Source organism: Mobula birostris, chromosome 15 (genome assembly GCF_030028105.1).
Source record: "Mobula birostris isolate sMobBir1 chromosome 15, sMobBir1.hap1, whole genome shotgun sequence".
Lineage (NCBI taxonomy): Eukaryota > Metazoa > Chordata > Chondrichthyes > Myliobatiformes > Myliobatidae > Mobula > Mobula birostris.
The window spans coordinates 56,672,286-56,699,678 of record NC_092384.1 but is presented as its reverse complement, the minus strand read 5'-3'; the positions used below and the strand labels follow the sequence as shown (position 1 = coordinate 56,699,678).

At 40.7% G+C, this 27,393-nt stretch overlaps 1 protein-coding gene across 1 annotated transcript in view; it reads right to left on the bottom strand.

Moving 5' to 3' along the window:
- Positions 1–27,393, bottom strand: part of gan (gigaxonin) — a 130,024-nt gene that overhangs the window by 55,438 nt on the left and 47,193 nt on the right. Inside the window, exons 6-9 of the mRNA XM_072279850.1 lie at positions 22,260–22,372; positions 20,652–20,801; positions 10,251–10,387; positions 4,621–4,755 (exon numbers count right to left, since the gene is read on the bottom strand). Coding sequence (XP_072135951.1) covers positions 4,621–4,755; positions 10,251–10,387; positions 20,652–20,801; positions 22,260–22,372 — 535 coding nt within the window. The remainder of the gene's footprint in view (positions 1–4,620; positions 4,756–10,250; positions 10,388–20,651; positions 20,802–22,259; positions 22,373–27,393) is intronic.

Sequence of the window (27,393 nt, the reverse complement as noted above, 5' to 3'; positions counted from 1 at the left end):
CTATTTGGCAGTCTGACTGCCTGTGGGAGGACACACCATCCCTACTGTGAAGCATGGTCGTAGCTGCATCATGCTGTGGGGATGTTTCACTGCAACAGGCCCTGGGGATGTTTCACTGTAACAGGCCCTGGAAGGCTTGTGAAGGTAGAAGAAAGATGAATGCAGCAAAATACAGGGAAACCCTGGAGAAAAGCTTGATGCTGTCAGCAAGAGAACCATGACTTGGCAGAAAATTTGTTTTCCGGCAAGACAGTAACCCCCAAGCATAAAGCCAAAGCTACACAGAAATGGCTTAAAAACAACAAAGTTAATGTCCTGGAGTGGCCAAGTCAAAGACCAGACCTCAATCCAATTCAGAATTTATGGCTGGACATCTGTGTCGCCACCCACAGCTCTAATCTGCTAATTAAATTTGCCAGCAACACGACATCGATTGGCCTAATCTCAAACAATAACGAGGTGGCCTACAGGGAAGAAGTCATCTCTCTGACACAGTGGTGTTAAGAACCAACATCTCCTTCAATGGCGCACAAATAAAGGAGCAGGTTGTGGACTACAGGAGGAATGGAGATGGGCTAACCCCTATTGACATCAATGGATCTGGGGTTGAGAGGGTAAACAGCTTCAAGTTCCTCGGCATTCACATCACCGAGGACCTCATGTGGTCTGTACACACCAGCTATGTGGTGAAAAGGGTACAACAGTGCCTCTTTCACCCCAGACAGCGAGGAAGTTTTGTATGGGTCCCCAAATCCTTTCTACAGGGGCACAATTGAGAGCATCCTGACTGGCTGCATCACTGCCTGGTATGGAAACTGTACCTCCCTTAATCGTAGGATTCTGCAGAGAGTGGTGTGGACAGCCCAGTGCATCTGTAGTTGTGAATTTCCCATGATTCAGGGTATTTACAACAACAGGTGTGAGAAAAGGGCTCGAAGGACCATTGGGGGCCTGAGTAACCCCAACCACAATCTGTTCCAGCTGCTACCATCCGGGAAACGTACCGCAGCATAAAAGCCAGGACCAACAGGCTGCGGGACGGCTTCTTCCACCAGGCCATCAGACTGATTAACTCATGCTGATTTGAGTGTATTTCTATGTTACATTGACTGTTCTATTATAATTTACTACAATTGCACATTGCACATTTAGATGGAGGCGTAACATAAAGATTTTTACTCCTCATGTATGTGAAGGATGTAAAAAATAAAGCCAATTCAATTCAAAGGTCTGTGCACTCATGATCCCCATGCAATCTGACCAAGCTTGAGCATTTGTAAAGAAATGGGGAAAAAATGCAGTGTCCAGATGTGCTAAGTTGATAGAGACTTCTCCACACAGACTCAAGGCTGTAATTGCTGCCAAAGGTACATCTACTAAATACTGACTTGAAGGGGGTGAATACTTATGCAATTATGTTGTGTTTTATATTTGTAATTAATTTAGATCACTTTGTAGAGATCTGTTTTCACTTTGACATGAAAGTATCTTTTTCTGTTGATTAGTGCCAAAAGAAGTCAAACTAAATCCACTGTGATTCAATGTTGTAGAACAATAAAACATGAAAACTTCCGGCGGGGGGGGGGGGTGAATATATAAATATATATATATATTTTTTCCTCTACATTTATCATGTATTTCCTTATATTTCTCCCCTAAAAGTTAACAAGTTTAATGACATATGCTGGTGATATTAAATCTGATTCTGAATCTGAAATCTCATTCTGAATCTGTATTAAAGTTTTTTCCCTTTCACTATTATCCTGGAAGATCTCTTTCTAGAATACAGATACAAGGTACTCATTGCTCTTAGTATCCACGTGGAAGTTCCCATATCTGTCTTAGATAGAGCCCATACGTCCACAGAACATAGAAGTCTGCAGCACATTACAGGCTCTTCGGACCATATTGTTGTGCCGACCATGTAACCTACTCTAGAAACTGCCTAGAATTTCCTTTCCGCATAGCCCTCTATCTTTCTAAGCTCCATGCAGCCATCCAGCCCTCTCTTAAAAGACCCTATCATTTCCGCCTCCACTGCCACTGCCGGAAGTCCATTCCACACACTCACCACTCTCTGTGTAAAAAAAACTTACCCCTGACATCTCCTCTGTATCAACTTCCAAGCACCTTAAAACTATGCCCTCTCACGCTAGCCATTTCAGCCCTGGGGAAAAGCCTCTGACTATCCACACGATCAATGCCTCTCATTATCTTGTACACCTCTATCAGGTCACCTCTCATCCTCCGTCGCTCCAAGGAGAAAAGGCCGAGTTCACTCAACCTATTCTCATAAGGTAGGTTCCCCAATCCAGGCAACATCCTTGTAAATCTCCTCTGCACCCTTTCGACAGTTTCCACGTTCTTCTTCATGAATGACACCTTACCAAAAGCCTTCAGAAAATCCAAGTAAATGACATCCACTACCTTTCCTTTGTCCACCTTCCTTGTTACTTCCTTGAAGAGCTCTAGCAGATTTATCAGGCAAGATTTCCCTTCACAAAAACCAATACGGTGTAACAAAATAAAATTCAGTACCTACAGTGAGGGCATACAAATCAGTAGTGCGCACGCGCACATACACACAAACACACACACACACACACACACCTCCTTTGGTTATGGGTGAAATAAATTTCTTTCTATTTAAACAGATGAATTTTCAATGAAAGTACTATGCAAATTGCACAGCATTTGGAAAGAGAGAAACAATATTGATATTTCAGTCATTTTCAAATCAATTGATCTGGGAGGTATTAGATGTCAAGTTTTCAGTAAATACAGGGCCATAGAAAAAGAACACAGGTTAGAATAGCAGACTTTACTCAAGTGAAGACATAAGAGATGAACTCACTAAAGGAACAACAAGCATTACAAAAAGGAATGATAACAGGCAAGTAAAGAATAAAGGATAGATCTCGATGAAAGCTAATAGAAAGAGGGAAAATTACCACCAACACTTACTGTCGAAAAATAGAATGCATTTAAAGTGTGAAATGATTGAGTTTGGAAGGCTGTAAAATGTCTAACCAAATTATGAGCAGCTTCTTCTAAATAGTGTAGAAGGCAGACAACAGAAGGGAAGAAGAGTACAAACGATAACTTGAAGCTCAAACTCAGAGACAGTCCACTAAGCAGTTTCTGTGTAATTGTTTGAACTCAGAGCATGATTATTTCACATATAACTGCTGCCTAATGTGTTTTGGACGACAACCATTAGTAATGAAATAGCAATTCTAAATTACATCTTTTGTATTTCTTACCCCATTATTCTCTTATTTTATTTTGTACCATCATCCTTTTATCACATTTGTGCACTCTGCCCTGTGAAAACACATACAGCTCATTCTTTGGTTCGAAAACATAGTCCCTATCCACCTTTTCTAACACTACACTTGCTTAAACTTACTGCAACTCTATTCCCAATGCTAATGACTGACCATAAACTCAAACTATTCACCATTTATTCTTCACATCTGGTGCAGGCTTGACAAGATTCTATTTTGATTTCCAACAATACTTAGTTTTTAAAATTCGTCATATTTTTAACTTTAATGCAGTATTTATTAATATAGACCTAAGATACAATTACTAAATGGACAAAACTTTGATAAATAAAAGAAACAGATACCCAAATTGAAATTTCATTCATCCTTTGCACAGAGAGCAAATGTATGAGATTATTGACTCATGAAAGTATTAAAAAATAACTTTCTCTTTTAACCCTGTAGTAAAAAATTCGTACCCTGTAGCTGTTAGCTTGATTCAACTAATCATAATATTTTAACTAAATTAGGAAAACATACACATTTAAACAAAACCCAGTACTGAAGGAATGCAGAGTTATCTTTCAGATAAAATGGCCAGCCGTTCATTGGTTTAGCCACGTAAAAGTAGCTAGTCATCATCTGAGAGGAAGCAGCAAGTCTTTCCGTGGCCAGATAAATATCCCTCCTTTAATTAACAATGGATTAACTGTTAAATTATCCCACTTTCCCATCACTGCAATACTGCTATGCAGAAATACTTTTTCTATCAAGAATTGCTTTTCGTAATAAGCTGGCTTGACACAAAGAATGTTGAGCAGTCCAGGTGTCAAATATATGCATTTTAATTCTTTATTATTTTTCAAATGTCAAGGTATTAAAATAGAGCTTGCTTTACTTTTTGAAAAAGAAACAATTATCCTTTTCAATGGACCTTCACTTAGCAACAAACCATCTAACACAAATAACTCATTTTTGAAATTGTATTAACATAACAAGGTAGTTTGCTGTAGTAAAACTACTGTGATACCGTGTCACTTAAAAACAACAATAAACTACAGAAAATTTTCTAACTTGCCAGCTGCTATGATGCAATTTAAATTCACTGCCGTTGGTCACTATATATCAAGAGGCATCAGTAGTTTCACTACTTACCATCACTTCTATCAGATACAAAAAAAACCTGCCACACAAAGCCTTCATTGAAAGCAACAACTCATGACTCTCAACTATTGACTTACATACCAGAAAGATGTAACTTAAAAATCTAAGTCATCGATGAAAACATTTTCTAATAATATCCTGGGTCTATTGAGGTCAGTGCAGCTCCGACTAAGATTTTGCTTTACATTACCTTTTGAAATGATCATGATAAAATTCTGATTTACAGGTCACCATCTCATTGTTTTCTGCACTGGCACCTTCACGACTACGGACTCCACCAAAAACGTACAGCTCCAAGCCGACACCACACGCTACTGCACCAAACCTACGAAGAAACGTCAAATTACAAATAACTTCAATGCACTTAGGCGACATAGGAAATAACATCTTAAACAACTAGTTCTACTAACGGATATGGATGCAGTTTTTCTGAAAATAGAAAGCACCCAAAATAATTTTATCATCAAATGGTATTCACCATCGCTGTAAGATCCACTATAAACAGAGCAGTTCAGATTTTAGGTTTTAGTTTCCCCTTGTCCTCATACTTGGTTGCTTATCTAAAAACATTACTAACAGAATATTTATCAATTAATATACATTTAGGATTCATACTATTCAGCTGAACAGCAATCTGAATTATTTAATACCAATTTTAAATGGCCAGATGGTTGGCAAATGCAGAAAAATGATTACAGTTCTATTTCAGTGATGAGGTCAAAATGTGTACTGTCTTAGAACTGATGGTCTCAATGGCTTTTATTCGGAGTAGGATATTTAATACTGCACTAAAATTAGCCAATCAATGTTTTACCTGCAAAACAGAAGAAAAACCAAAAATTAACCAATTAAAAATTGCTGAATGTCCATTACTAATTTATGCAGACTTTACAATCATGTTATTCCAATAAAGCATCAGTTGCAGAACCGAAGCTAAGAAGTCCAATACTGCTACTGAGGATCTTCTGTCCCAAACCACTTAACAAGTTGATGTTAAGGGAAATCATGATTTGACAGGTAACATAAATTTATGATAAATAATGTTTGATTAATTTTTGAATTATTTGAGGAATGGTGTAAGTTCGGCAGGAGGAGAGAGAGCAGTGTGCCTGCGTGTGCGCAGCCCTCCGGTGAAAAATGATATTGTATCTGTTAAATAGGGGCCGTGGATAATTCTGATTTGATGGAGAATGGACGTGAAAGCACAGAGGAACATCTGGAGAAATTTCTGAAACGCTCGTTCGCTGCTGTCGTTACTGCGTGGTCGGGAATCTTTCGGAGGGTAGGCCTCAAAATCCCCGGCTTTGCCTGCTGTTGGTGACCAAGGTTGAGGTCGAATCACTTGGACAGAGATGGCGCTCAGTACTCGGTGTCGCAGAGCTAATCAGAGCTCGACGGTTTCGGATGACTCAGAGTCGGACTGTGGTAGGCGTGGCAAGGGGAGTTTTTCTTCCTTCTCCCGTCTGCGTGAGATGTGGAACATTTGAGAGACTTTGAACTTTTACTGTGCTCATGGACTTCTTCATCAAGTTATGGTATTGTTGCACTGTTGTAACTAAATGTTGTAATTATATGGTTTTGTCAGTTTTTTCAGTCTTGGTCTGTCCTGTGTTTTGTGATATTACACCGGAGGAAATATTGTATTATTTCTTAATGCATGCATTACTAAGTGACAATAAAAGAGGACTACGTGTCTTCATAATCTAAAAAATCTAAGTATGTCGAATCAACAGATGTGAGGCCTCTGAATATTCACTGCCACATCATTGTATCTTTGATGAAATTCCTCACAGTAGGCTGCCACCAAGGGTTGAACACATGAAATTGGAGGCAATATGCCAGGATAATTAAGAGTCGGTTAACAGATATAAAACTGAGTAGGAATAAACTTTTCAGGTTTGCTGGATGTGACTAGTGGCTTATCAAAGGAATTGTTAGCCCCATCTATTTAAAATCATTATTAACAATTTGACTAAGTGTGCTAAATGTAACTTCTCCAACTTTGCGGATGACACAAGACTTGGGCAGAATGTGAGTACTGATGAGGATCGGAAGGCTTCAGTGGGTTGTATGCCACTGACTGAGTAGTCAATTACATGGTTAGGTGAAATGCAATCTGGAAAAAAGTGATGACATCCACCTTGCTGGGAAAAAAAATCAAAAATACTGAGTGGCTTCAAAAAAAAAATGGTGAGAATAGAATTAGAATTAGAATTAGAATCAGAATCAGGTTTAAAATCACCTGCCGTGCAATTTGTTAACTTTGTAGCAGCATTGCAATGCATGATAATATAGAAAAATAAAAAAGTAAATCAAATACAGTAAGTATATACGTATATTAAATAAGTAAATTAAAAATAGTGAAAAAGCAGAAATAATAAAACTGAGGTAGTGTTCATAGGTTCAATGTCCAATTAGGAATCGGATGGCAGAGGGGAAGAAGCTGTTCCTGAATCACTGAGTGCTTTCAGACTTCTGTACCTCCTTCCTGAAAGTAATAATGAGAAGAAGGCATGCGGTTCCTTATGATATACATTGCCTTTCTGAGGTTTACAAAGATTGTGCTAATTTTACAACTTTCTGCAGCTTCTTTCAATCCTGTGCAGTAGCTCTCCCCACCCCCCATGCCAGACAGTGATGCAGCCTGCCAGAATGCTCTCCACAGTACATCTGCAGAAGTTGTTGAGTGTTCCAAGTGACAAACCAGATTTCCTCAAATTCCTAATAAATTTGCTGTTGCCTTGCCTTCTTTATAGCTGCATCAATATGTTGGGACCAGGTTAGATCCTCAGAGATTTTGACACCCAGGAACTTGAAGTTGTTCACTCTCTCCACTTCTGATCCCTCTATGAGGATTGGTCTGCGTTCCCTCATCCTACCCTTTCTGAAGTCCACAAACAGCTCTTTGGTCTTACTGACATTGAGTGGCAGGTTGTTGCCGCTACACCACTCAACTAGCAGGTGTATCTCATTTCTGTATGTCCTCTTGTCTCCATGTGAGATTCTGCCAACAATGGTTGTATCATCAGCAAATTTAGAGATGGCTACACAGTCACGGGTATAGAGACAGCAGTGGGCTAAGCACACATCGCCGAGGTATGCACCAGTTTTGGTTGTCAATGAGGAAGAGAGATTGTGAAATGCTGATGTTCAAAAGGGTTTGGGAGTCCTTGTACAGAAGTCAGTGAAAGCTAGAATACTGAAACAGCAAGAAGTTTTAGAAGGCAAACAGTGCATAACTCTTCACTGCAAGAAGATCCAAATATAAAAAATATATTACTATAATTATATAAATCACAAGGCCATAACTGGATCTTTGTGTACAATGTTCATCTTCTTACCTAAGAGAATTAAACATGCACTAGACTGACTCCTGGGATGACACACCCATGTTATGAAGAGAGATCCAAAGACAGAAGCTTGGTCTACTCAAAAGTCCAAAAGAATGACAGGCATTCTAAAAGGCTCAATAAAGTAGTTTGAAAGAGGAAGTGTTATCTGGCTGATTATTCCAGAACTAGGTACCACAGACTCATAATAAGGGGAAGGCTATTTAGGATTGAAATGAAAAATTTATTCACTCAGAGGGCAATGAACCTTTGAACTTCCCTATCACTGTGCAACTCTGATACTGTGGCTCATTGAATTCAAAATTCATAAAATTTCCATCTATCAGAGGAGTTGAGAGATAAAGTCAAAAAAGTGTACTGATCAGCTATTTTTTACACTTCATTTAGAGATATAGCATGGTAATAGGCCTGATCATACTGAATGATGAAGCAAGAAAGTGAATGATGAAGCAAGAAAGTGAATAATGAAGCAAGAAAGTAAGGAGGTATGGGATCCAAGGGGACATTGCTTGCCCACAGAAGGCAAGGAATGGTTGTAGATGGGTCATATTCTGCATGGAGGTCGGTCACCAGTGGTGTGCCTCAGGGATCTGTTCTGGAACCGCTACTCTTCATGATCTTTATAAATGACCTGGATGAAGGAGTGAAGGGATGGGATAGTAAATTTACTGATGACATAAAGGTTGAAGATGTTGTGGATAGTGTGGAGGGCTGAGAAGTGGCTGATGGAGTCCAACTCAGATAAGTGTGAAGTGGTTCATTTTGGTATGTCAAATATGATGGCAGAATATAGCATTAATGGTAAGACTCTTGGCAGTGTGGAGGATCAGGAGGGATCTTGGGGTCTGAGTCCATAGGACACTCAAAGCTGCTGTGCAGGTTGACTTTGTGGTTAAGAAAACATACGATGCATTGGTCTTCATCAATCGTGGGACTGAATTTAGGAGCAAAGAGGTAATGTTGCAGCTATACAGGACCCAGGTCAGACCCCACTTGGAGTACTATGCTCAGTTCTGTTTGCCTCACTATAGGAAGGATGTGGAAACCACAGAAAGGGTGCATAGGGGATTTACAAAGATGTTGCCTGGATTGGGGAGCATGCCTTATGATAATAGGTTGACTGAACTCAGCCTTTTTTCCTTGGAGTGACAGAGGGTGAGAGGTGACTTGAAAGAGGTGTTTAAGATGATGAGAGGCATTGATTGTGTGGATAGTCAGAGGCTTTTTCCCAGGACTGAAATGGCTAGCATGAGATGGAACAGTTTTAAGGAGCTTGGAAGTAGGTACAGAGGCAATATCAGGGGTAAGTTGTTGTTGTTTTTACGCAGAGAGTGGTGATTGCATGGAATGGGCTGCCAGTGACGGTGGTGGAGGCGGATACGATAGGGTCTCTTAAGAGACTCCTGGACAGGTATATGGAGCTCAGAAAAATAGAGGGCTATGGGTAACCCTAGGTAATTTCTCAGCTAAGGACATGTTCGGCACAGCTTCGTGGGCCGAAGGGCCTGTATTGTGCTGTAGGTTTTCTATGTTTCTAAGATCAAGGGTATGAATGGCCTGTTCCTGTTTGTATTTCTTATGCTGCTATGTCATTGCTACAGACGAAATACCACATTTAAAAGGTATTTTAAAGCATTTTATAAAAACTGCACTGTATCTGTGTTGTATTAGTACTTTAGAGAAAGCCTTTTAAAATTTCTAATTTAAAAGATGCTTATTTCATTATAATGGAAACTTTTCTAAAAGGGATTTACCGCGAGACACTCACTTTAACATTATAATTCCCAATGTTAATAATACTCTCTCCAGTCATATAACTCAGTTATTTTATGACATTAATTTTAGTGAATCTTTCCAGTTGGTTTGCTGCAACTATATGTAAACAACTGGTTAAACAAGTATTTATCATTTGAAAAGTTATGAAAGTAAAGAGCAGGATGTTTAACTGTTATGCAGAGCCGTTTAGATCTTTAAAAACAGAGCGGTAATTGTGGTTATTGTGTCAGAATGAAGTTTTCAGGAAGACTTGGTTCCCTGCAATTCCAGGTGCAGCCTCCTACAAAAAAACATTGCAACAAACAAAGCCAATGTATACCCAAAGGCCACAGTACAGATGTTGGAACTAACTGCTGTTTAACTTTCCACAATACAATCATTTGTTTAAAATGCCAATCATTTTAAAAATTGCAAAAGAAAACCACAACTGCATCATATCATTGCTCCACTTTTCATTTACTAATGCCACTAAGTTCTTCAGTGTCATATTCAGGAGACTAAATTTCCTTCGAAGTTCACTCAGACAATTTGTTGCAATCAGTATTGTTGCCTTCTCCCATGAAAACAAATAAATCAAAATCATTCTTGATGAAGGGTCTCGGCCCAAAACATTGATCCTTCATTCCTCTCCAAAAAAAACAAATCCGTGCACAGTAAGCGACTTAGAAAAATAGGCATGTAATAATACACCAACCTCTTTTCTTTCAATGGGCAGATAGCCGTCCATTGTTGAGTCTTGGGATCATAACACTCAACAGACTCAAATAATTTTCCATATGAGCCACCACCCATTGCATAAATCTTTTTCTTCATAGCTGCATAGCAGCCAATCTGTAGAAACAATATTGGAAAATTCAACCCTTCCAGCATTCATCACAATTTACAAACAACATTAGCCATTTTTTCCCAGAGAATTTCACAAACATCTCTAGAATACTAAAATATTAAAACTGAATGTCTGTATTTCTACAATATGGACAATGTTAATTACATTTTATATCTGAATCAGAGCCAGAAATCCACACTTCACTTTTATTATTTTTCTAGCCGCATTGTCAAATCATGCAGAATTATTTTTGCAAAAGTGTTGTTTCATGGACATTGCACCATCTTGATAATTTAACCATACGAGAACCTGAACCATATTCAAGATTGCTGACAACACCACTGTCATTGGCCGAATCAAAGGTGGTGGTAAATCAGCATATAGGAGGGAGATTGAAAACCTGGCTGAGTGGTGCCATAACAACAAACTCTTACACAATGTCAGCAAGACCAAGGAGCTGACTATTGACTTCAAGAGGAGGAAACTGGAGGTCAATGAGCCAGTACTCCTCAGAGGATCAGAGGTGCAAAAGGTCAGCCGCTTTAAATTTCTTGGGCTCTGCATCCAAGTGCAATTAGGAAGAAAGCACGGTAGTGCCTCTACTTTCTTAGAGTTAGTAGAAATTTGGTTTGAGATCTAAAACTGACAAACTTCTATAGATGTGTGGGGGGGGGGGGGAGGAGGAAGAGAATATTGACTGGCTGCATCACAGTCTGGTATGGAAACACCAATACCTTTGAAAAGAAAATCCTACAAAAAGCAGTGAATATGGACAAAGCATTACAGGTTAAGCCTTCCTCACCATTGAACACATCCAGGACATGCTCCTCTTCTCACTACTGCTATCAGGAAGGAGGTACAGGAGCCTCAGGATACACACCACCATGTTCATGAATAGTTATTACCCTTCAGCCATCTGGCTCTTGAACTAAAGAGGATAACTTCCCTCAGCTTTGCTTTATTGAAATGCTCCCCTAACCTATGGACTCACTTTCAAGGACTCTTCATCTCATGTTCTCCATATACATTATAATTTATTATTATAATAACAATTTATTTTTGTATTTGCTTAGCTTGTGTCTTATGCACACTGGATGAAGTTGAAGCACTCTTTCATTGATCCTATTGTGGTTATTATTCCATTATGGATTTACTGAGTATGCCCATAAAAAATGAATCTCAGAGTTGTATATCATGACAAATATGTACTTTGATAATAAATTTACTTTGAACTTTGAACAATGAATCAATGGAAAAAAGTACCACATCAGGAATGAAACTAGTGGCTTTCAAACTGACATCAGTGTAAGTGAAATGTAATGACAACTTTCCTCTATTTTTCCTCTTCCAATCAGTCCACTGGTCATAGGGACAAGGAAGAATTACTTCTTCACCCCATTTATGGGTTCCGAAGTAACTGAAGAACTGTTGGTCAGAAATGTAGACTGCCACAATTGGGGAAGAAGTGTTTGATGGGATGAATGGATATATAATATGAGAAATTGTGCACTCATTCAACCAATTTATTCTTTATAAACTAGGGTTCCACATTCGCTCAAGACAATCAATATTCTCAATGCACTCCCAGATTCTTAATTTTGATAAATCACAACCAGAAATTCCCATGAGTCCAAGAGTATATTACATTCAAGAAGACTTGAAAATATCCTTTATCCTCCTAGTAAAGAGTGGGGAATGGATCTTACTTTCATGAACATAGAGGGCAAGATTTTTTAAAAGATTTCTGTGAATAAGATAGTGATGACTTACAGATTGTCCTCTTGGAAATGCAATATAGAAGCAGAGCAGCTCAGTGATGGCAGCTTGAGTGACCTTGGTTATGAACCGCTGACAAAGAGGATGAATGGTCTCGCATTTTTCCTAGAGCCAACCATCTTTAACTGCTTCACCTATGAACTTTCTTCAATCATAAATTCAGAGGTAGGAATGTTTGTTGATGATTGCACAAAGTTTAGTACCGTTTGTGACTCTTCAGATAATGAAGCAGTCCGCAGCCAAATGTGGCAAGACTTGGTCAAGGCCCAGGCCCAGGCCTGAGCTGATAGGAAGCAAGTAACACTCATGCTACACAGGTACCATATCAAGATCTAACAAGAGAAAAATTGAGTCATCAGCCCCTGATAGTCAATGGTATTGCCGTGATTGAATCCTTCACCATCATATTCTGGGGATTACCATTGATGAGAAACTGGTGTGGTGTATATATAGATATATATATATATTCTGGGGCCACAAGAGCAGATTAGGGTTTAGGAATCCTGTGGTGAATTAACTCATTATTTCAGAAAGCCTGTCCACCATCTACAAGGCTCAAGTCAGGAGTGTGATGGAATATTCTCTAATTGCCTACATGAGTGCAGTTCCAAAAACAGTCAAGGAACTATATAACGGTCAACTTGATAGGCACCCTGCCTCCGACACACAGTAGCAGCATTGTGTATCTTCTACTGGATGCGCTGCATTGCAGCCACTCACCAAGAATCCTTAGACCAGCTCCTTCCAAACCATCCAGCTTCACCAGCTGCAAGTGCAAGGACAGCAAAAGCAGAGGAAACCATCAGCTGAAAGTTGTCCTCCAGCCACACACCATCCTGACCTGGAAATATCCACCCAGTGGCCACTTTATTAGGTACCTCCTGTAATTAAGTGGCCACTGAGCGTATAAGACCATAAGACATAGAAACAGAATTAGGCCATTCAGCATATCAAGTCTGCTATGCCATTCCATCATGGCTGATCCCGGATCCCACTCAACCGCATACACCTGCCTTCTCGCCATATCCTTTGATGCTCTGACTGATCAGGAAATGACCAACTTCCGTCTTACCAACTTGCCCTCCCCCACAGTTTGTAGCAGAGCATTCTACAGATTTACTACTCTCTGGCTAAAAAAAATCCCCCTCACCTCAATTTTGAAGCTGTGCTGTCTAGTTCTGGATACCTCCACCATAGGAAACATCCTCTCCATATCCACCCCACCTAGTCCTTTCAACATTCAGTAGGTTTCAATGAGATCGTCCCGCATTCTTCTAAATTCCAGTGAGTACAGACCCAAAGCTGCCAAATGCTCCTCATATGTTAAACCCTTCATTCCTGGTATCATCCTCATAAACCTCCTCTAGACTCTCTCCAATGACAACACATCCTTTCTGAGGTACGGGGCCCAAAACTTGCCAATACTCCAAATGTGGCCTGTCTACTGTCTTAAGACTCAGTAATACCTCCTTGGTTTTATATTTTATTCCTCTTGAAATAAATGCCAACATTGCATTTGCCTTCTTTACCACAGACTCGACTCGTAAATTAACCATCTGGGAATCCTGCACGAGTCTGCCAGGTCTCTCTGCACCTCTGATGTTTGAACCTTCTCCCCCGTTTAGATAATAGTCCGCACTATTGCTCCTTTTACCAAAATGCATTATCATACACTTCCAAACACTGTATTCCATCTGCCACTTCCTTTTTTGTCCATTCCTCCAATTTGTTCAAGTCCTGGTGCAATCGCATTGCTTCCTCAGCACTACCTACACCTCCACCTATCTTTGTATCATCTGCAAACTTTGCCACAAAACCATCAATGCCACTACCTAAATCACTGAGAAACAATGTGAAAAGCAGTGGTCCCAATACTGACTCCTGAGGACCACCACTAGTCACTGGAAGCCAACTGGAAAAGGCCCCTTTTATTCTCACTTGCTGCCTCCAGCCTGTCAGCCATTCCATTTTCCATGCCAGTGTATTTCCTGTAACGCTATAGGATTTTACCGTGTTAAGCAGCCTCATATGTGGCACCTTATGAAACGCCTTCTGAAAATCCATGTAAATGACATCCACTGCCTTTCTTTTGTCCACCCTGCTTGTTACTTCCTCAAAGAATTCTAACAGATTTGTCAGACAAGATTTCCCTTTACAGAAACCATGCTGACTTTGAGTTATCCTATCATTAGTCTCCAAGTACCTTGAAACCTCATCTTTAATAATAGACGCTAACACTTTCCCAACCACTGAGATTAAACTAACTGGCCTATAATTTTCTTCCTTTTGCCTTCCTCCCTTCTTAAAGAGTGGAATGACATTTGCAATCTTCCAGTCCTCCGGGACCATGCCAGAATCAGATGATTCTTGAAAGATCATGACCAATGCATCCATTCTCCCTTCGGCAACCTCCCTCAGGACTCTGGGATGTAGTCCATCTGGTCCAGGTGACTTATCCACCTTAAGACCTTTCAGGTTGCCTAGCACTTTTTCTTTTGTAATAGCAATGGTGCTCATTCCTGCTCCCTGACACTCACAGACTTCTGGCACACTGCTAGTGTCTTCCACAGTGAAGGCAGATGCAAAGTACTCATTAAGTTCATCTGCCATTTCTTTGTCCCCCATTACTACCTCACCAGCATCATTTTCCAGTGGTCCAATATCAACTCTCACCTCCCCTTTACTCTTTATATAACTGAAAATTCTTTTTGTATCCTGCTTTATATTATTGGCTAGTCTACCTTCATATTTTACCTTTTCCCTTCTTATAGCTTTTTTAGTTGCCTTTTGTTGCATTTTAAAAGCTTCCCAATCATCCAACTTCCCACTCACATTTGCTATCTTATATGCCCTTTCCTTGGCTTTTATGCAGTTCTTAACTTCCTATGTCAACCATAGTTGCCCACCCCTGTCATTTGAGAACTTCTTCCTTTGTGGGACATATCTATCCTGCACCTTGTGAACTATTCTCAGAAACTTCAGCCATCTCTGTTCTGCCATCACCTCTGTCAGTATCCTCCTCCAATCCACCTGGACAAACTCTTTTTTCTTTCTTTTCAAATCTTTTTATTGTTATATTGTACAAAAAAAATAACATGAGTACATTGAAGTAACAACATTTACAATGTCTCAAAAAAGACATTATCTTAAAGATTGAAAAAAAATTTGTGATAACAAAAAAAACCTACTAAGCAGAAAAGTGAGAAAAAAAAAGAACCCATTAGGTGTACAACCCCGGAGTCATGCGTCATACAAAAAGCTTCTAAAAATAAACATCAAACCGCCAGCAAGGAAAGAAAATATACTAAAAAATTTACAATTAGATCGTGGAAAATTATATCAATTAGCTCAAATGATAATAACGAGCAAATCTTTTTCTTAAAATCAAATAAAGGTTCAAAGGTTCGACTTCAAATTTTCTCCAAACTAAGACATAGCATCACTTGAGAGAACCATTGTGACAAAGTGGGAGCTGATGTATCCTTCCACTTCAACAAAATGGCCCTGACAAGCTCTTTTTTCATGTCTTTGTAATTCCCTTTACTCCACTGCAATGCAGATACATGTGACTTATGCTCCTCCCTCTCAAATTGCAGTATGAATTCAATCATATTATGATCACTGCCTCCTAAGGGTTCCTTTATATTAAGCTCCCTAATAAATTCTGGGTTATTACACAACACCCAATCTAAGATTGTCTTTCCCCACTAGGCTCAAGCACAAGCTGCTCTAAAAAGCCACCTCATAGGCACTCAACAAATTCCCTCTCCTACACCAACGTGACTTTCCCAATCTGCCTGCATATTGAAATTCCCCATTACGATTGTGTCATTACCCTTATTACATGCTTTTTCCAACTCCCTTTACAATCTGAATCCCACATTTCAGCCTCTAGGCAGCTGGTCCGGATGGAATACCTGGCCGTGAGCTCAAAGTCTGTGCAGAGCAGTTAGCTGGGGTCTTCATAGACATTTTTAATCTGTCCCTGGCCCAGGCAGTTGTCCTCACAAGCTTCAAGATCGCCACCATCATGCCAGTGCCGAAGCATTCCACTGCCACGGGCCTGAATGACTTCCATCCAGTTGCACTCACCCCCATCACTGCAAAGTGCTTTGAGAGACTGGTTCTATCACATCTGAAATCCTGTCTGCCCTCTACCCTGGACCCCCATCAATTTGCCTATCGCACCAACAGGTCTACAGAGGATGCCACCTCCATGGCACTTCACTCTGCCCTGACCCACCTGGACAGCCCCAACTCTTACGTCAGGATGCTGTTCATTGACTTTAGTTCGGCATTCAATACTGTGATCCCCTCCAAGCTGATCGCCAAACTTCGCCAGCTTGGTATCAGCATCTCCCTCTGCAACTGGACCTTGGACTTTCTGACTAACAGACCCCAATCAGTTAAGTTAGACAACCCCTCCTCCTCCATTCTCACCCTGAACACCGGCGTGCCTCAAGGCTGTGTGCTGAGCCCTCTTCAGTACTCCCTTTTCACCTATGACTGCGTTCCTGTACATGGTTCTAACTCCATAATCAAATTCGCAGACGACACCACGGTGGTTAGTCTGATCAGAGGGAATGATAAGACGGCCTACAGGGACAAGGTCCAGCACCTGGCTGCGTGGTGTGCTGACAACAACCTGGCCTTTAACACCCCGAAGACCAAGGAGATCATTGTAGTCTTCAGGCATGCCAGGAGTCACACTCACGTCCCCATCTACATCAATGGAACTGGAGTGGAGCATGTATCAAGCTTCAAATTCCTTGGTATCCACATTTCCAAGGATCTCACCTGGTCCCTGAGCTCCTCCATCCTGATCAGAAAGGCGCAATAGCGCCTTTATTTCCTGTGGAGCATGAAAAATGTTCACCTCTGTCCCAGGATACTGACGGACTTTTACCCCTGTACCATTGAGAGCATACTCACCAACTGCATCTCAGTGTGGTGTGGCAATTGTCCCATAAAGCACTCCAGCGTGTGGTGAAAACTGCCCAGAGGATTATCGGCACCCAATTGCCCACCATTGAGAACATCTACCATAAACGCTGCCTGGGCAGGGTGAAAAGCATTATCAGGGGTGCATCTCACCCTAACCATGGACTTTTTACTCTCCTCCCATCCGGTAGGCGCTACAGGAGCCTCAGCTCCCGCACCAGCAGGCACAGGAAGAGCTTCTTCCCTGAGGCTATGACACTGCTGAACCTCTCATCACAGCGCTAAGCAGTATTGCATCCTCATTGTACTGTCTCAGTACTTTTATATTTGTGTGCTGTAGCACTTTTTTTATTCGCAGTTATTTTGTAAATAACACTATTCTTTGCATTTCTGGTCAAATGCTAAATGCATTTCATTGGCTTTGTATCTGCACGTGGCACAATGACAAAAAAGTTGAATCTAATCTAATCTATTTGGAGACCTAGATATGATTCCCATAATGGTTTTATTACCCTTGCAATTTCTTAACTCCACCCACAAAGATTCAACATTCTCTGACCCTAAGTCATCTCTTTCTAAAGAAGTAATTCCATCTCTTACCGACATAGCCACACCACCACCTATGCCTTCCTACCTGTCCTTTTGGTACAAAGTATATACTTTGATGTTAAACTCCCAACTATGGCCTTCTTTCAGCCATGACTCAGTGGTGCCCATAATGTCATACTGACCAATCATCCACCTTATTTGAATCCTGCACATATTTAAATTCTTTGCCCTTTTCAATCTTGCCTCAATGGTACAATTTAACTCAATGCTCTGTCTGCATTCATACCCAATCATTGGCTTGTCCTTCCTTACATTCATGTTACACTCGTCATCAACTTCTAAACCAGCAGCTCATCCTCAGCTCTATCATCCTGGTTCCCATCCCACTGCCATATTAGTTCAAACCACTCCCAATGGGTCCAGCAAATCTGCTCGGAAGAATACCGATCCCCTCGAATTCAAGTGCAACACATCCCTTTTGTACAGGTCCCATCTGTCCCAGAAGTGCTCTTAATTATCCAGAAATCCCTGGCCTCTGCTCCAATTCTTCAGCAACACATTTATCTGCTACCTCATTCTATTCCTATCCTGACTGTTGTGTGGCACAGGCAGCAATCCTGAGATTACTACCCTTGAGGTCCTGCTTCTCAGCTTCCTTCCTAACTCCCTATATTTTTTTCGGGACCTCCTCCCTTTCTCTTCCTATGTTTATTACAATATGTACCATGACTTTTGGCTGCTCACCTTTTCAGAATATTGCGGACGTGTCCAGAAACATCTCGGACCCTAGCACCTGGGTGGCAAACTATCATCTGAGTTTCCTTTTTACATCCACAGAATCGCCTATCTGTCCCCTGACTATACAGTCCCCTATAAGTACTGCCAACCACTTCAGTTCCCTACACTTCAGTTCGACTAGGCTCATACACGCTGGAATTTAGAAGATTGAGGGGGGGATCTTATTGAAACGGGCTAGATGCAGGAAAATCGTTCCCGATGTTGGGGAAGTCCAGAACGAGGGGTCACAGTTTAAGTATATAGGGGAAGCCTTTTAGGACCGAGATGAGGAAAAAGTCTTCACACAGAGAGTGGTGAATCTGTGGAATTCTCTGCCACAGGAAACAGTTGAGGCCAGTTCATTGGTCATATTTAAGAGGGAGTTAGATATGGACCTTGTGGCTATAGGGATCAGGGGGTATGGAGAGAAGGCAGGTACAGGGTTCTGAGTTGGATGATCAGCCATGATCAGACTGAACAGCGGTGCAGGCTCAAAGGGCTGAATGGCCTACTCCTGCACCTATTTTCTATGTTTCTATGTTACCCTTCTGAGCTACAGTACCTGGTTCAGTGCCAGAGGTAACGCTGATGTTGCTTCCCCCAGGTAGGTCATCCCCTCCAACAGTACTCAAAATGGAGTACTTATTGTTGAGGGGGGCAGCCACTGGGGTGCTCTCCACTATCTGACATTTCCCCTTCCCTCTCTTGACAGGCACCCATTTATTTGTCTCCTGTAGCCTTGGGGTGACTACCTCCCTGTAGCTCCTGTCTATTACTGCTTCACTTTCCCTAACAAGCCAAAGATCATTGAACTGCAGCTCACTAACACAGTCTCTAAGGAGCTGCATCTCCATGCACCTGGTGCAGATGTGGCCGTCAGGGAGGCTGGAAGTCTCCTGGAAATCCCACATCTGACACCCAGAACAGAAAACTGGCTCTACAGACATACCCCCCATCCTCTCTGGAGCAGAATAAGAAATAAAAAAAAAGAATTTACTTAGACTCCACCTGTACTTGCCAAAGCCCTGTTTGAGCCAAAGCCTTCCTATTCTGCCTCATACTACTCTGATGACAACCATGCCGCGAGGCGGTACCTCTCTTTTACAGAGCCTGGGTTTCCTGTCAAAAATCTTTGTTGGACCTGCACAAGAACACTCCCGTTGCATCTGCACAGTACTCTAATCAATGTTCATGGTCTTCTACTTCTCTTGCCCATCCACTTCAAGGTTCAATGTATTTTGTGTTGAGAGATGCTCTTCTACAAGCCACTGTTGTAAAGTGTGGTTATTTGAGCTACTGTCACATCCCTGTTGGCTTGCACCAGTCTGACCATTTTCCTCTCACTTTCACAAGGCATTTTTGCCCAAAGAACCACCGCTCACTGAGTGCATTCTGTTTCTCGCACCATCGTCTGCAAATTCTAGAGATTGCTTTGCATGAAAATCCCAGGAGATAGGCAATTTCTGAGCTATTCAAAACCACCCCATCTGGGACCAACAATCATTCCATGGTCAAGTTCATTTAGATCACATTCCTTCAACATCCTGCTGTTTGGTCTGAACAATAACTGAAGATCTTGACCACGCTTTTATGCACTGAGTTGCTGCCACATGGTTGGTTGATTAGATATTTTATTAACAAGCAGATGTAAGGTATACCTAATAAAGTGGCCATTGAGTGTATTGATGTTCCTTGACCATCACTAGGTCAAAATCCTGGAACTCCATCTCCAACTGCATTGTGTACATACCTATCCCCCATAGACTGCAGCAGCTCTCCACCACCTTCACAACGGCAGTTAGGGATGAGCAAATGAATGCTGGCTCAGCCTGCAAAGCCCACATCTCTACAACCGTTTCAATTGTGTTCAATGAATAATAAAAACAAACCTATTAACCCCACATCTCTAACATGCGGAAAGAAACTCTAGCAGCTGGAGCAAACGCACAGAGAGAACATGCAAACTCCACAGAGAAAGCACTGGAAGTCACAGATGGACCCTAGTGGCTGTAGTTGTGAGGCAGTCAACTCTACCAACTGTGTCACATTCGTAGATGATAATTAACATACGTTTGTTAATTTAATGAATGAGGCAGAGTTGGGCATTTTAAAAGTAAAATACATAAATTAAAAGGGATCAACTGGGCAGCAACTGCACAATTCACCATTTAGTAACAGAAGAAATAATAATGTTTTCAACATAAAAATAAATCAAAAGCCTCTCACCTTTCGCACCATAGTCATATTAGGTTGCTTTGTCCAAGTTCTAGTGTGAATGTCATAAGCCTCCATAGATAACAGCTCCTTTTCACCATCTTCACCTCCCAGTACATAAAGAACTCCATCTATTGCCACAATTCCAAAGTTGTGCCTTGCCTGAAAACAAACTTATGTTTAATATGAAATAATCAATTTGAATATGATATCTCGATCTGCTTTGTTTTGGAAATGGGAACAAAAAGGACAAATCATATTCCAACTTTACAATTTGCCTGTTTCTGCCAATCTAAATTCATCTGTTGCTGATGCTTCCATTCATTCCTTTTGCCATGCTCGACGATTACCAGGTTTGTTGCACAGAATTTAAAAAGGTTAAGGCTAATGCACTCGGTCCCAGTCACAAAAAAAATTAGTTACTTTAATTAGTAGTGTTTTTGTAATACATGGAAGAGTGAAACCTACTGCATAAAAACAGTTAATGTTAAGAAATCTAAAGACGACTAACACCATGTTTGACAAAGTTAACCATAAGTCCCTCTTATAAGCCATTTTGGAAAACTAGTATGACTCAAAATGAATGATCTTAAAGATTTTAAAAAGTCATAAAAAGCATCAAATTTCATTCAGTAATCATGGATTCAAGATTGTTTGATGCCATATCCTGTACAGAAGTATAAAGGATAACAAAATAATTGTTACTCCCAATCTGATGCAGCTCAAAAAAACGCATAAGATTAAAAATACAATAATAATTAAGGAAACACTATAAATATAAATACATAGATTGATTGTTTGTCTATAAAGTGATGCTATGAGATAATAAAGTAGAGATGGTTGTGGGGTTGGTGGGGGGGGGTGCGGGTGGTGGTGTGGAGGAGCTGATCAGCCTTCCTGCTTGGTGGTCCTGGAATGGACGCTGTGCAGCCTCATCCCTGATGGGAGTGGAACGAACAGTCCATGAGCATGTAACTGGCCCTTTCCAGGAACTCATTTTATGTCCTTGATGGCAGGTAGGCTGGTTCCAATGAAGTGATGGGCAGTTTTGACTACATGTTGTAGAACTTCCCTATCAGCCACAGTGCAGTTTCCGTACCAAGCAGTGAAGCAGTTTGTTAGGATTCTCTCTGCTATGCATCTGTAGAATGACATGGGCATGGATTTACACAGTCCATCTCTCTTCAGACTCCTCAGAGGGTAGAGCCATTGACGAGCTTTCTTGATTGTTTGGATGTGTTCTATTACCATGAGAGGTTAAATAAGATGTGCACTCCCAGGAATTTGAAACTGTTTGCAGTTTCTATTGTTGTATCACCAATGTAAAGGAGCGTGTGAGTGGTGCGAGGTCTGTAGTTGATAACCATCTCCTTTGGCTTGCTTACATTAAGGAAGAGGTTATTTGCCTGGGACCAGACCTTGAGCTCTTCAACCTCCTCCCTATAGGCCATCTCCTGTCACTGGTGCTGAGCCCTACCATTGTCGTGTCATTGGCGAACTTGAGAATGTGATTACTTGAGAGTTTGCTGTGCAGTCATGTGTGAGCAGAGTGTACAGCAATGGGCTCAGCACACTGGGATCAGGACATTGTTGAATAACATTCTGAATGCAGACACTCACCTCATTCATTTGGGGAATGGGACTCCAGCAGTTGGTATCAGAATCATATCTCTCTCCTGAACTTAAAGTCACTTTATCCAAACCCTGGCCACCCAGTACAAAAAGGAACCCTTCTACAAGGAGAGAGAGAAAAGTATTTTTAATTCAAAACACTAACAACTATTTTCATGAAATTGCCAACCTAATTTAAGTTCATGCCCTGAGTGGGGATTGAAGTGTGCATTTGATTCAACGCCAGACATCCCACATAAACCTTCCAGCAACACAAGACAGAAATTTGAATTATTAGTATTTCCCACTGCAAAGCTTCACCACTCCCTTGTGAACACAGGAGTCCCAAACTTATTGGGCCAAACTTGCTGGCAAGTTTCCAGTAACAGAGCAATATCGTCAGATTTCCCAAGTATTTACACTGAGAAAACTGTTCTCAGATCTTGTGCAGTTTAGACATGCTGCACAAGTAGCAAATCTATTCATTCAGTGGAGACATACAGAGGAAAGGGAAAAATAACAAATTTGACTTTTTCTTCAATTATTTGTGACTTGAAATGGCTTATAAAGTTAAAACAACTGGAACACTTGTAAATGAATTAAAACTTTTAACATCAACCCATTAAAAAGTAGGCATTTGAAGCCATCTCTACTGCTCAGCTCTGGGACAGTCAGGAGTAGAAAAGACAACCCTCTGGCTCTGGAGAAGAACCGCTTGCAGAGCAGTAACATGGATGGCAAATGTAAGCAGCAAATCTAGTGCATATTTCTGTCAACCTGTTTAAGAGTATATTTGAAAGCTAAGACATTTATATGGGATGATATAAGGAGTGAAAAACTGTTAGGGATATTTTTAAGGTATTTATTTTATGTGCATTACCCATTTAAAAGGATGAACAGAGTAATTATTCAAACTACTCTCAGAGGTGTAACCATACAGTGATTTAACGGGGAAATACCATTTGATTTTTGGCAAGACTGCAATAATGGTTTTAACAGTATGCAATAATAGTATGAGCAACTTGCAGCCAGTGCAGCAAAGGCTTTCAAAACTATTAACAATTTAATTATGGCTTCAATGCAAATATGATGGGTGCTCAAAATAAATAATACAAACTCTACACAACTGTAATGTATTTAATATCACTTTTCAGTAATTAAAGATATATTTTGGTGTAACAACCTCATACAAGAGCATTTACAGATATCATCTACTGAAAAGTGTAGCAGACAGGTTTACATCTATATAACACAGAAAAGGTTGCCATATTTTATGAAAACTATTCCTTTTTGAGAGTACCATACATGTCAAGAAGTCCAAAGGAATGTATTTTTTGATTAATTTACACCAACCAAAAAGTCCAGGGGCCTTATTGGATATCCAACAAAGTAAAATGTTCTTCCTCGCACAAAAAGTCAGGATGTTAAAAACTTTTTTCTGATGTGCATTAATAATACGACTGCTGGGTAAGCCAAAAGACTGATTTATACTTCTGTGTCAACTCAATGCTGTACATACAGCATTGCCGTGAACCCTACGCAGAGCCTACGTGGATCCCTATGCCGTAGCCTGACGCGCACCTCTCCCAAAATGTAACTACGCGTCGCAGTTACGCAGACCGAACAACTGTGATTGGTCTGCTTGGTAGCATCACATTTCCTCCTATGCTGCAGTAGCTTCCCATTGGCCGACTGAAGGGAAGGGAAGGAACTCTGGCTGCAATGCTTTCCATAAAGCTTTACAGACCTCCGAAATTATGGAGGACACATTTCGCTTTTACGAAAAAAGACGCTCGCTTTAAACCTATTTACCCCAAGAAATACTACCCTGACCATGAAGCCTTGCACGGGCCGGTGTGTGCGCATGTGCAATGTGCCCGAATTGCAGTGCGATGCAGACACACCAACACACAAGTATAAATGCTTACAACGCGCGTAGGCCACTTGCGTAGGTTACGGCATCAAGTTGACGCACAAGTATAAATCAGCTTTAAGAGAAAAGACATTGGGTCCAGTTCAAGCTCCATCTTCAGAATCTTCTCCATTTCACCCAAATTATCACTCCAGTATGCCTGAAGTTTGGGACAAGTCCAAAAACAGTGGGTGAACGTTCCAGTATTTACTTTACATTTAGAACACATTGGAGAAACCTCCGTTTTAAATTTCAAGAGACGATCTGGAGTCAGATGGGCTCTATACAGAATTTTGAGTTGCAATGCTTTAGTTCTATTACAAACTGAAATCTTCTTTGCATTATCACAGATGTCTTCCCATGTTTCAGCTGTAATTTCTACTCCCAGCTCTTCCTCCCAGACCTTTCCCAGCTGCTCAGCCTCTCCACAAGAACACTCCCTCAGGATGCTGTAAGAAGTACTAATGGAGACTTCACCCTTAGAACGAAACACTCTCTTTTCTATGTCAGAACTATAGAAATCAGTTAACAATGATGTTTTTTTCTGTATATAATCTCTTATCTGAAAGAAACAAAAACAATCCTTGTTGGGTATGTTAAATTTCTGTTCTATTTGACTAAAAGACATCATCGTTCCTTCATCAAACAAATCTTCTAGATGGAAAATACCCTTAGAAATCCAAAGTTTAAATCCAGAATCCATTATGCCAGGCTGAAAATCTGGACTGCCAGTTATTGGAGAGAAGGGTGATATTTTCGCTGCATTGCCCTCAATTTGTCGCACCACCCTCCAAGCCCTGACTGTATTAATTGTTATTGGATTGCGACAATATTCCTTAACTAGTTTCATCTTATTGAGGAAAAGCAAATTAATAAGAGGGCATTTTGCTTGTGAAGCTTCAATGTCTAACCAAATTGAGGAGGGGTCCCTGCAAACCCAGTCAACCACATAAGATAAAAAGGAACTTAACTGGTATTTTTCAATGCCTGGGAAACCTAGACCCCCTAGACTACTGGGAAGCTGTAACTTAGACATTTTAATACAGGGTCTTTTTTTGTTCCAGATGAAAGAAAGAAACCAGCCATTTTTTTTTCAAGTAGTTGTGGGGGTAAAAATGACTGGAATCATACATATTGGGTACAGCAGATGAGGAAGAATGTTCATTTTGAGCAAGGATATTCAGCCAAGCCAAGAAATGAGAAGAGTGCTCCATCGCTCAAGATCCTGTTTGATTTTGTCAAATAACTGTATAAAGTTAGCTTTGAACAATTGATCATACGTAGGTGTGATAAATATACCTAAGTAAACAAAACCTGTCTGTGGTCATTTAAAGGAGAAAACACCCTGAATGTCAGGTACCTGCTGCAGATTCCCCAGGGGCATAGCCTCTGATTTAGTAAAGTTGATTTTATGACCTGAAAAGGCGCTAAATGAATTGATGCATTGTATAAGGTGATCACACCACTGATATAGCAGGGTGTGATACGAAAATTAGAATATCATCTGCTTACAAGGTAACTTTATGTAACTTTAGTCCGATGTCTGGAGCGGATATTTTGGGGTCTCGCTGAATAGCCTCAGCCAATGGCTCGATCACTAGTGTGAAAAGTAGTGGTGATAAAGGGCAGCCCTGCTGGCTGCCCCTCTGAATACCAAAATTATCCGACCTAATACCATTAGTGAGAATCGCAGCCAAAGGGTCATTATAAAGAACTTTAACTCACTTAATAAAATTATTGCCCAAACCAAATTGTTCTAAAGTGAAAAAAAGATACTGCCATTGGACATGATCAAAGGCCTTTTCTGTATCTCAGGAAACCACCAAGCCGTCCACTGCCTGTTGCTGACATGCCTGAATCACATTAAGTAATCTTCTGATATTATAGTCATAGTCATACTTTATTGATCCCAAGGGAAATTGGGTTTCGTTACAGTTGCACCAAGAATAGAGTATAAATATAGCCATATAAAACCATAAGTACTTAAATAATAATATGTAAATTATGCCAGAAAATAAGTCCAGGACCAGCCTATTGACTCAGGGTGTCTGACCCTCCAAGGGAGGAGTTGTAAAGTTTGATGGCCACAGGCAGAAATTACTTCCTATGACGCTCAGTGTTGCATCTCGGTGGAATGAGTCTGTGGCTGAATGTACTCCTGTGCCTAACCAGTACATTATGTAGTGGATGGGAGACAGTCCAAGATGACATACAACTTGGACAGCATCCTCTTTTCAGACACCACCGTCAGAGAGTCCAGTTCCATCCCCACAACATCACTGGCCTTACGAATGAGTTTGTTGATTCTGTTGGTGTCTGCTACCCTCAGCCTGCTGCTCCAGCACACAACAGCAAACATGATAGCACTGGCCACCACAGACTTGTAGAACATCCTCAGCATCATCCGGCAGATGTTAAAGGACCTCAGTCTCCTCAGGAAATAGAGATGGCTCCGACCCTTCTTGTAGACAGCCTCAGTGCTCTTTGACCAGTCCAGTTTATTGTCAATCCGTATCCCCAGGTATTTGTAATCCTCCACCATGTCCACACTGACCCCGTGGATGGAAACAGGGGTCACTGGTGCCTTAGTCCTCCTCAGGTCCACCACCAGCTCCTTTTACAAAACCCGTTTGATCCTCTTTTATGATAAAAGGTAACAGAGTTTCTAATTGCAACGCTAAGGTTTTAGGTAAGATTTTAAAGTCAACATTTAACAATGAAATAAGCCTGTAGGAGGCACTATCTTCAGGGCTCTTTCCTTTCTTAAGAATTAGGGAGATATTACCTTCTCTTAATCATGGTGGGAGGAGACCACAATTAAATGCATGATAGAACATGTTTAGCATAGGCTCTGATAATAACCCTGTGAACTCTTTATAGAATTCACTACTGAGTCCATCAGGACCAGGGCCTTCCCACTTTGGAGCTGTCTTACAGCTTCCTGTATCTCATGTATAGATAACAGAGCATTGAGGAGGGACTCTTGTTCAGAAGAAATGCATAGGAGATCTAAATTCCAGAAAAAGGACTCCATCCTAAATTGTGCATCATTATATTGCTCAGATTGATACCGTTTAGAATAAAAATTCTTAAACACAACATTAATCATTTTAGAATTACTAGTAAGGGCTCCTGTCCCATCCCTAATTGAAGCAATAGTATGAGAGGCATTTTTCTTTCAGCTAAATAAGCCAAATACTTACCTGGTTTCTCACCATGTTCAAACAATCA